General features: G+C 40.3%; 1 protein-coding gene across 2 annotated transcripts in view; it reads right to left on the bottom strand.

Moving 5' to 3' along the window:
* LOC135210751 (phosphatidylinositol 3-kinase regulatory subunit alpha-like) overlaps window positions 1–12,044 on the bottom strand; it is a 584,655-nt gene that overhangs the window by 528,370 nt on the left and 44,241 nt on the right. The window contains exons 3-4 of one of the 2 annotated variants that reach the window (XM_064243583.1): window positions 11,119–11,837; window positions 9,502–9,608 (exon numbers count right to left, since the gene is read on the bottom strand). In XM_064243583.1, the coding sequence (XP_064099653.1) occupies window positions 9,502–9,608; window positions 11,119–11,323 (312 nt within the window). In that variant the 5' untranslated portion in view covers window positions 11,324–11,837. The remainder of the gene's footprint in view (window positions 1–9,501; window positions 9,609–11,118; window positions 11,838–12,044) is intronic. The other variant, XM_064243584.1, reaches the window with a different exon arrangement.

Genomic DNA, 12,044 nt, shown 5'->3' with positions numbered 1-12,044 from the left:
ACGGCGGGAGCGAGAAAAGGGGGGAGGGATGGCCTACTCCTCCCCGCCTCACCAACTACCCGCATGAGAGACCCGGTACCCTCATAAGTGGTCGCCCTATACCCCCCGCTGGGAGGACCCCTGGTCACCTCCGAAAGTGTGAGAGAAGCGATGAGGTTGTCATAACAACCAAGGGGTCCCCCAGCTCCTCCCTATATCAGAGAGGGAGGGAAGGGGCAGGGTAAGGTGCTATGGAACACGTGACCGCAAGTGGCCTAGGCCGCGAGCAACACAACCGTGGTAGGGCCACGTGAACAAGCTGTACCAATACATGGAACAAGCACCTAGGCTAGCCTAACACCCAAATAAATAAATAAATAAATATACATCGAAAGGTGGAAGAGACACTTTTAGTAAAAGAGAAAGAAGCCCAGGAGGAGGCAGACTGTTCCAAGAAACAGGAGCCTACTCGGAGCCAGCGATAGCCGATGTAGAGCAAGAGCCGGGATGCTGGGCCGGAAAATAATAATAGCCCTAAATACCAAGCTAAGAGAATGGTAGGAGGGCTGAACTAGCTAAAACTCGATGTAAAACAATGAATGTGATAAAGTAAGCCCATAAGTATAAGAAGTCCCAGTATGGAGGACCGGGAATTCTTACGAGGCGGCATGGCCGCCACGAGACAACCGGGGAACCGTATATGACCTATTAAGAGGAAAATACTGGTACCCGGAAGATAAAACTAAGGTAAAATGTTACTTATGAGTTACTTAACTTAGCCGTGGCAATTGCAGAGCGTTCCATCGTAGATAGTACGGATAAAATCCAATAAAGCACGAGCACAAGAAAATGGCGACTTGTCGCTAGCGCTAAAAAATTAAGGATGTCGCTAGGGCGCTGCTGTCCGTGGCGTCCTCTAGTAGTAGTAGTAGAGGCTGCATCGCCCGTTGGTATCAGCTCTCTCTTGGGGGGATTCTGATAGGAAGTTCTAATTGGTGTTTGGCTCGTGGTAGTGTTCCTAACACTCGCCCCTTTATCATACCGACACTTCTTTTTAAGAGTGAGCGAGTCAGTTTTACTGACATTTTCTTAATTTTGTTTTTTCTCTGGTAATTTTAGGCTAATTTTACCTAGAAAGAATGATATTAAGGATACTTTCATAGGCCGACACGAGCTGAGCCCAGAAAATACAGCTATATATATATCTGACAGGTAAGTTTCATGAACAAAATAAAAAATACATAAAAAAAAATCACAAGACAAGAAAAACTTTGGCCACGACAAAGGATGTAATGACGTTGATTTCAAGAAAATGAGAAAGTAGTGTGCTCTGGCTGGCTATGGCAAGTTGGTGCGATTGGGATACAGTACTGTAGCTCTAAACAAACTATGACTCTTATGATTAATGGGCTGTAGTAAATACAGTACTGTTCTTACAAACCCTAGATAGCAAGTTGTGTTAAACATATGAAACAAATGAGAATCTAGTGTAAACTAATGTAGACATGACTTGGAGGGGTAAACAGTAATCTTGCAATTACAACATGAGGAACAAATTAATATTATCTATTATTATTATTATATTATATAATATATTCAGAAGATGAAACCTGTTCATATGGAACAAGTCCACAGGAACCATCGACTTGAAATTCAAGCTTCAAAAGAATATGGAGTTCATTAAGAAGAATTAAGAGGTAGTAATTGTGCAGCAAAATATTACAGAAAGAAGATCCCACTTATCAAAAAAGAGTAAAACTAATAAATAGTTAAAATAGTATTAAAAATGCAAGAATAGTATTAGGGTAGTAATGTATTGCATTTAAGCTTGAACTTCTGAACTTCCAATTGTACACCATCCTCTGGGAGGAATAAAGGACCTCTGGAACTGAGAAGTTTGACAGTGATGAGCAATAACTGCATATTGGCGCTGCTATTCAGCGAATCTGGGTGCTCTCATCAATTGTGAATGTATATGATCACTGTTGAAATACAACTTATGGAAAAGTGACAAAAACATTAATAACATTATGCATTCATGACAACATGGACAGAGAACCAGGTAGTGAGTTAGAGTGCCTTTCTGGGAACATTCAACCTTTGTAAACGTGGAATTTCAACAACTTTGACAATATTAACAGAAAAGTCAGAATAAAGTAAAAACTGGGACAATGATGGACTAATGAATCTATAGAACAAAAGATGCGTGCCAATATGACAAATTTGTAACTAATTTGTATTTTTCATAACTTACAAACCTGAGGTCTTAAATAGGATAAATACTCAGCGCCAGCTGGAAACCGGTAAAGTTTAAAATAATTGTGTATGCAAGGGACAATTGGCATCTGTGCTTGGTCACGAGACATGTGGGGCCACCCACATACCCCTCATTAACTCGTGACCCCGTCAGTTATTCTTCCAACCCAGGTTAGTTGATAGAGGGGTGGTTAGAGGTGGGCCTTTGTATGTTAAGACCTCAGGTTTGTAAGCTATGAAAAATACAAATTAGTTACAAATTTGTCATTTGTTCATATACGAAACAAACCCTCGGTCTTAACATTAGGATAGACTTACTCTTGGTGGGAGGTAAGTACTATTAACCAACTGGGAGTTTGCCACCTTTGTTCAGTTTTCTGAATACCAGAATTCTACGAAACAGCTGACCAGTATTTCCGAATCTAAGATATATATGAATATCATAGAGTCAGACTTCTGGGCTTTTACACAATGTCATAGTCCATTGCGTCCGAGGAAGATAAGAAGATCTGTTCCCCTAACAAACCAGTTCATCCACTCATGTAGGTTTGTTATCATTCCTCTCCCCCTTGCTAAAGAGAGGAATGTCCTGCTACTGATAGGTATCTTACTAATACTAACCCTAACAGTATGGCCACTTCACTCACCTGTACCTTGTCCGTTCCAGCTTATGATGGTACTCTCTTCTTACTGCCCTAAGTAAAGAAGGAGACAGAAATTTGAAAATGAAAGAGGACAGTTATCTCCTCCATTTCACATTCATACCATCATCTCAGACAAGATACCAACTGACATACCAATGAGGTACTGGATGAGTTACACCTTTTGTTGAGCAGCCACCAAAGGACCCAAGGACCTCTGGGCAACCATATATATACAGGAAATTGAAAGTGGTCTCCATTACAAAGAACCCACTCTCAAATTTCAATGAACAGACAGACACCTCCTTGAAATTGCTCAATTTTGAGCTTCAATACCGTCACAGATCAACTGTCACGATCATTTCAACAGATATGTTCTTAAATGCCAGGAGGCCCATATTCCTCTGATGACCTTATCTTCTGTATAACCTCATTGGTACAACTTGACAAACAAGGAGTAGGCTTGCCCGATTGCCTCTGTTTGGCCTGTTCCTTTACATCTACCACTTAAATGTTCTAGGTGACTTAGTTCTTTCTATAACCACAGAGTACTTTGACAAGTCAAAGCCAGCCCTGCTGAAGGTCCCTCACACATACTCACACCGTACTGAGCAAGATTAAGAAATGTATCTGTCATCATGACCTGTGCTGCATTGACTCATTATCCCGGATTCCGGGGCCATTCAGTTCCAGGCTACTTTTGAGTCTACGTCAAAACCCTGGTTATTGAGTACTCCCACTCTACCAAGGTCAGAGGAAGACCCCCCATCCACAGTCAGTTTCCTGTAACGTGACTGATGTATGTGCCTGGTGGTAGACCGTCAAGGCTACTCTGATACAGAGTATGTTTTCACTTATCAGATTGGAGTTCTTATGTGCCCCATCCAGTTCACTGCTCCTGATTCATCTGAAGATTAGTCAGTGTGAAGCGATATTCACATGCCCAATCACCAGTCCAATGTATATCACCATGCATGTAAACATGTAATTACAGAGATTCTCCCCTCTGTTCTGACAACCTCTCCACCAGATCATTGTCTACTGATCGAATGCCTTTAATGGACAGAAACATCCACTACACAGGCAGTCACGGCCAAATGGTCATTCTGTATATGTGAGCTAATGACCTTTGGAGTTGTGTTACGTCCGAGGTGACACTCTCCACCCAAAAACTGAGAACTATTAGTTCGAAAGGGGATACTGGTCAACCTCCAGGCCTTGAGATATTAATTCTACTTATAGGTGATGCCTCTTCCCCACACGAACCTGGTAGCGATGATTGTGCTACGATAAACTTTATCAGTCACTCATCCTGGGTCCTCCTTAATTACTGGAACCCATCCTTCCGTCCGGGACATGGCGGAACAGGTAAAACCTAGAGTTTGCATAACCTCCAGGATGTTCCCAGTATCACAAATGGAATCCTCAGGCTCCTCAAGGGTGAAACCCCTGAGACAGCTATTACATGGTTTTTCCACTATACGAGTTCCTCTCTGGACGAGTGGTTTGTGCACTCATCTGCCAAACCGGTGGTCCAAGGTCTTACTCCCATCTCGGCCAACGCGGAATCAGAGAACTTATTTCTGGTGATAGAAAATAATTTATTGATACAGTGCGGTTCGGATCCCACAATAAGCTGCAGGTCCCATTGCTAGGTGACCAATTGGTTCCTAGCCACGCAAAAAATTTCCAATCTTTCAGGCCAGCCCTCAGCCCTAGGAGAGCTATTAAACAGCTCAGTGTTTTTGTAAAAACTAAGATGCCAACCAAGAAACACCTTATGCAGTGACCTGTTACAATATACGGGCATATGTTCAATATGCTACCCTCCAAAGGGAAATCCTATATTGCCAGAAACCATCATGGTGCTATTCTTGAGTAACCTAGCCCAGAATTGTACCCAACGTCACTTCACCCTACCTCACTCTAGAAGAATGGGAAACTCCACCCTTTCCCCTTCCAGATATGATGAGGTACTAATGCCTCGCTCTCGCCAACTGAAGCTTGAACTCTCTATGTTAGGTTCATGAATTCAATATAAAAACTAGGCCAGTATGGAAGAGACCCATTTGCTGATTCCAGGTTAACCTAGCCAACAACCACTTGGACTAGTCTAAGTAGGTATAGTCAATTAAGAATTGACTAACTTATTTTAAGTTGGCAAGACCAGGTTGACCCTGGCTTGGTTAGGTTAGGCTATGTTACCCATTCCAATTAGGCTAGGACCCTGGTTTGGTTAGGTTAGGCTATGTTAACTCTTCCAATTAGGCTAGGACCCTGGTTTAGTTAGGTTAGGCTATGTTAACACTTCCAATTAGGCTAGGCTAACTCCTCCATCACTTAGGGTAGATTAAGTCCATCCGAGATGTACATTTAACTAGGCTAGGCTAGTTTAGACTAGCTTAATCTAGAAACTAAATGGGCTATCCATGCTAGGCTACAACCACAAACATCTAGGCTGAGGTGGTAAAAGTGTTTTGAATGGGTAGCCTAGGCACTAGTCTATGCTCGGCTATACTTATAACCTTACTAATTCGTCCAACCTAAGATAATACGGGCATGTTCCAGCAACCGGATCATGTTAAGTCATCAACCCACTGTTAGGCTAAGTTGACATGTATGTCGGAACCACCTAACCTATGAGTTAGGCTAAGTGGACCCGGCTAAGCTAAGAATTGTACCACTCAGACTAATCTAAGATAGTAAATGCAGGTTCGAAAGCCAAACCCCAACCATTAGTTGGTCCAAGCCAGCACATGCATACCCCACCACTTAGTTCGGACAGTCTAAGCTAAGAACTACTACTCAGATTAACTATGATAGTAGCAGTAGACTCGAACTGGCTAGAATAGGCTACGAATATAACCACTTGTTAGGCTAAAAGGTATGACCCAATTATCCTGGCTATAGCATCTTAGGTTACAAGTGCCCTACTTAGGCTTGGCTACCTTATGTGACGAAAGGAAGACATTCATCTCTTTCTTTCTACATAAGTTCCCATTTGATTTCATTAAGAAGAATGGTTCTACAGTAACTTTCAAGGAACCAAGCTTTCTATTAACTTTAACCACTTGTGTAAGAGTCGAAGCGTTTGGTCAATATTCTTATAGGAAGAAACCAGCTTATACCAACAAGTATATATAAAATATGGGAATTCTCCTTACTTATAAAGGTTTGAAGTTTTCTGGAGTCAACCCAAAGTATGCTACTTCCCACCATTCAGGCTGCATATGATTACTAAGAGGTATCCATATCCTTCTATCAATCTGTACATTTTACATGTTGTAAAATGGACTCTACATGACTAGAACAAGGTAATTCATACACTTTTGTATCCTTTTTCAAACCAAACACCATGTCAATCCCATGGGGAAGCATGCTGGCTCCCCGAAAGGTTATTGAATTAACTAATCAAATCAATCACCACCTCATACGAAGCCAGAAACTCTTGGTCTTCTCTTCCCTCCGGTTCTAACGCACTGTGTTCAGCCACAGGAGACGTTAACTCACTCCTACCCTCTGACAAACGTCAGGGTGCGTCATGGCCGTCCGACCATACGGCCGCGGCACCTTTGATCTTTAATGGCCACTGATGGCTCAATCCCGAATAGTCAGTAGGCTCTGAGAAGGTATCAATTTGCGTACGTCATGGCCTTCCAACCATACGGCCACGGCACCTATGATCTTCAATGGCCACTGATGGCTCAATCCCGAATAGTCAGTAGGATTTGAGAAGGTATCTATTAACATGCGTCATGGTCGTCCAACCATACGGCCTCGGCACCTTTGATCCTTAATAGCCGTTGATGGCTCGATCTTGAAAATATTATAGTCAGTAGGATTTGAGAAGGTATCTGTTTGCAATCCTATAAACAAATATGAGAGCTATTTTATCATATTTTATTACTCTGACAGTTAGAGTCCATGGAAAACGTTTGTAAAAGCATCGGCGTATGTATCAAGTTAAGCCATGGCATTGTAGTCTCTCTTAGACTCTTTGTAGTCACCACTGGCAACTCCACGTCGGCCGCTAGCCCAGCGACAGTCGACGCTTTTGCTCGTTCGGACTCTTGTAAATGGGTTCGTCCGATTGCTTTGAGCTTATCAGCCACTGACTTCTCGATTTTCTTGCTGATTGGGCTGTGACAGTCCTAGTTCAAAGATGAAGAAGAATTTACTCTTCTCCTCTTGTCCCGAGGATCAGTCACGAAATCCCGTATCCTCCAACGCTTGACTGGTACACTCAGTCATGTCATCAAACTTAGCTATGACATCATCTAGAGAAGAAGACGAAGAAGAAGGCGAATCACGCCTTTTCTTCTTGTCTTACTTAGCCATTTTCACCTCTAGATCCTGTTTATTCTTCATTACTGTGTGTACCAATCAGTCAAAAAGCGTATTAGGTTCCGGAGGCAGCGAAGTAAATCAAGAATCAGTAGGCTGTGACGTCATGACTACCGCCATTACAAGCAGTCTTGGCTATGACGTCAACACGCTTGATGGAAGCGTGAGGCTGTTTATGGTACTCTTGCAGCCAAGATCAAGAGACCCAACCTACTGTGGCATTTCTATTTTACAAGGATGTGACAGTTCTGGCTCAAAGATGAAGAAGAAATTATTCTTCTCCTCTTGGCACGAGGATCAGTCATGAAGTCCCTGATTCTAGCCTTTTCCAACTCTTCACAGCAGCCACACTAGACTAACTTTCCATCATTCACTTGTTCGACAATTACAACTACTTCTTGTGCTTTCATATAATAGGGATGTAACAATCCTGGCTTGAAGATAGAGAAGAAACTTCTCCTCTTGGCTTGAGGATCAGCTACGAAGTCCCTATTATTTCCAGGATTGACAGGAAAACGCACTGGCATCAAAGCCAGTCACCTAAGCTTGACGCCTAAGCGGAAGGATACAGAGGAAAGACTTGTCTTTTTCCATTATGTGACTTATATCTCCTAACGCTTGTAATTTCTCTCAAAAACAATGTGCATTAAAAACCTCCTATCCGAAAGCATAGTTGTAAAGTACTCTTGTACCTCGAAATGAAAATGGAAGCATGCCTTCGTGTAGGCCGCAGCTGTGAAGAGACGTCATGGCAGTCACCATGTTTATGACGTCACTGAGCAACTCGAATGCGAAGCCAGCACCCTACCAGAAGTGCAAGGCTGTTAATGTTATTCTCATAGTCATAGCAACCTGACATTAAAGGCTGCCTTGTTGCCCTATCTGCTTCTTTACAGATGGTGATGCATCCGACCGCCATCTAGTGCATGTCAGGATAAAAGGGACATCCATAACGTGGGATCTTGGATGGCAACACGACATTAAACATCAAACCAACTGTCCTTTTGGGTTGGTTCTCCTGATAAGCCTAACGCCGACCGCACACCTGCATCCTCTCTACCCACGTATCTGGAACGAAAACAAGATGGCGATGCACACCTCTCCCTGCAGGGAAAGGAGCACAATTAGTCATAATTACTTCCCAAGGCACATCCAGATACATCAAAGCTTTGGATTACAGGCAATCCATATGAATATGCAATATTCCCAAGCACAGGTAACGAATTAACCGTACCTTAAGAGTTTCTTCACCTACGACTTACTACACGAAGAGTACTTAGACGGTTTCCATCGACGTTGAAACCGTCAAAGAAAACAACAGGGCGTATAACTGCTTCTTGTGGTATCCAGGAAGTCTTGCAGCATGAGAATGCTTCATGTTCACATTCCCGGGAATTCCAAACAACAAATTGAAAACAACAGGGGGCAAACTAAACCAGCTTTAAAAGGACGGAGTAAACCACGTCATCACTTAAAGGCGCTAAGAAAATAACTGACGGGGTCATGAGTTAATGAGGGGTATGTAGGTGGCCCCACATGTCTCCTGACCAAGCACAGATGCCAATAGTTCCTTGCATACACAATTATTTTAAACTTTACCGGTTTCCAGCTGGCGCTGAGTATTTATCCTAATGTTAAGACCGAGGGTTTGTTTCGTATATGAACAAATCTACATTTTTACTTTCTGGAAATCTCTAATTGCTATACAGCCTATTGCTCAGCATACAGGTTCACCAAAATGACCAGCTTCAAGCTAGATTATCTTTAGGAGGTTCTCACACTCAAGCCAGGAAGTACTCGATGGACCAATAGCAAGGGAGAAATAATTCTCTGTGATCCAAAGCATGGTTGTATAGAGAGTATATACAGCTATCACTATACCTCATCATGAAAGTGTCCTTTACAGGAGAAGTGTTTCCACAGCACTCATCACATCCTTCATGTTAACATTAACTGAATTCGAATCCTAATGCATCATAACCTCACATATGAACATCAATACTGTAGAAGACTTGATTCTCTAACATTGGCCATGGGTCAGAAATCAATTAATAATTGGAGATCAATTCTCAGAAAAACAAGAACAAATGTGCTTAACATCCTGGATAACTTTTAGGACAGATCTGTTTAAAGTAGGTACTCAGCAGCACACACCCACCCACATCTAACAAACATTAAGGCATTCAGTACTTTAAGCTATGGGCTTATCTACTGTGAAAATATACACTCATACTTAATTACACTGCAAAATCAAAACAAATACTATCAACATAATCCTTACTTGAGAGTCTCCTCCTATTGATGGTAAACTCGTGTCTCGGGAATAAAGACGTCTTCGTTGTGACATTGTTCTAGCATGAGTGGTTCCATTTAGCACTAAGCAATATCCTGAAAAGTGAGAATAAGTTCAATCTATCTATAGACACTCAATTAAGTCCATTACTGTAATCAATGGACAAATCCTAAATGCTATATGAACAAAAAAAAAAAAACTTAATATACACCCCAAACCTTGTAAGAAGTATGAAAACAGGTACAGTACTACATTCACTTTTGAAGTTCCACAGAATATAAGAATTTTCCTGCAGAAGTTAAAAAAAATAAACTCCTCAGAGGTATATACACTTCAGCAATTTAATATGAACAAACACTAAAGACAACCCTAGATATTCAGAGATTAAGCCCAAAGAACAGTTATCAAATATGAGCTTCAAAACAACTTAATAGAAAACCCTAAACACAAAATTAACAAAACATAAGCAATCCTAAATATTTCAAGAATGAATTTTAAGCATAAACTAAAGAATATGGTTTGGCCAATCAAACACTCCAACGAAAAAGATTACAATCAACCAACCCAGCACACAATAACTTTCGATGACCTGCAACTTTTCCCAACGTTTTTTTTACAAAAGATCTTCCAAGCTCCACTAGAAACATAAAAATAAAACCAACCCAGCAAGAGAAAGTTTTGAGTATTATTGGTTTTTATAAAATTATTAACACAGAGCTAACTTATTGAAATTATTCCTCAACTGACAGTAGGTAGATACAGATACATGAAACAAGACAAAAATCTGTGCAATGCTGCATAAAAAAGAAGAAGAGAAACTCACTCTACAATTAATATATAAAATCTGAGAAAACTTTGCAAAAAGTATAAAATCTAATGAAATTTGACATCAATTTAAAAAAGGAGGAAGAAAAATACACAGGAACATTGCATTAATTAGTGCTGACTTTTTTATTGAAAGAATGTAACGCAACTAAAATTCAGCATGTATGGTACAGAGACCACAGAAGGTTTAGTTTAAATTAGTCTCCTGGATGTACTCTGAATAGTACTTCTTAATTTAAATATTACTCAATGAGTTATTTAGTAATTCTTAATTTTAATATTATTGGATGAGTTAATTAGTAATTTTAGTCTTCAATCATAATGCAATTACCACTCTAAACAAATATCACCCAGATTCCCAAACCTAAACCACTAAAGGAACTGTGGAATACAAAATTATATTCCTAATACCATTAGATGAACCTAAAAAGGCATACCAGTAAGCAAAAAGCAAAATTATAAGAAACTACACGCTGTGCTGTATATACAAACTAACCACTAACACCAAATGGCACAGAGGCTAACAGCAACTAAAATATATAAAGCTTCATTATAAAGATGTTAAGCAAGGAATTAGAAAGCGGTGCAATGTTAAAACTCATTTTACAGTGCTGCAAACTCTAGACCTTAATTGTAAAACATGTTACAGAAAAGTGTACAACATATTACAATATTGTACAGCGGTTTATGCCCCCTTCCAGAAGCATCACTTCTCTATTCCCAATGCAAACTACACTCTACACAAATTTGTCTATTAGCAACACAACTGGAGAACGGTACCTCGGAAGTATCCTTCTTGCCCGGTGCGTAGATTGGCTCCATATATCCAGCCATCTGGGTTTTCAATATTGACATTTTGTCGATGTATAAACTCAGATGCCACATGAATCACATCATTTACTTCTAACACAGGATAATCATTTCCTGCCGGTTTACAGGCCTGTCTGGCCACATACACATACATAATATCTGCTGACGACTGCATGATTGCTTTACCCAAGTAAGCCGCTTATATGCTTCATAACTTCATCCTAGTATGAATTTTAGTAAAGTTCTTTATGGCCAATGCCATTTCACCTCAAATACTTTATCACATAGAATCATGTGACTAGTAGCTATGGCAATACAATAATTACGTAAGTACATCTTGTGTGAGTACAGATTACTGCTAAAATTCTCCTGCTGCACTAAGTGCAAAGCTTAAAAGGCTGAAGCTCTAATAAGTGTCTAGGAAATAGTCTCAATAGACAAGGAACTATTACTAGCTGGTACCTTTCTTTAAAATATCTGATTAGCATATGGAATGAACAAAGTTCTGTCCATAAAATGCAGACAGCACTTATTGGTTTACAAACAAATACGGCCTACACCACATAGAGGTACCTCCATTAATACTAAAAGCACCACAAAATCTAAGGTTATGAATCCTTTGTTTGAACCTCTTAATCAAGTCCAGTACTGAAGATAACTTGTTTCAGAAGTCTATACCATAACATAATCTGTAGGACAAAATAAAGAACATATAGTACATGCTGGCAATAAATACTGTTGCTGGGAAACTGCTATGGACAAAAATTAGAGTTATCTATTTATTACAACAATGAACAAGGCAAGAACTATGGTTATTCAACAATTTCAACAAATGTACAATGGAGCAAAATCTCTTATCAAAAATGATGTTTTAAAGTGGAAAAAAAAGCAAAAAT

This window comes from Macrobrachium nipponense, chromosome 4, assembly GCF_015104395.2.
Source record: "Macrobrachium nipponense isolate FS-2020 chromosome 4, ASM1510439v2, whole genome shotgun sequence".
Classification (NCBI taxonomy): Eukaryota; Metazoa; Arthropoda; class Malacostraca; order Decapoda; family Palaemonidae; genus Macrobrachium; species Macrobrachium nipponense.
Note: the sequence above shows the minus strand (reverse complement) of the source record. Positions and strands in the feature narration are given on the sequence as shown.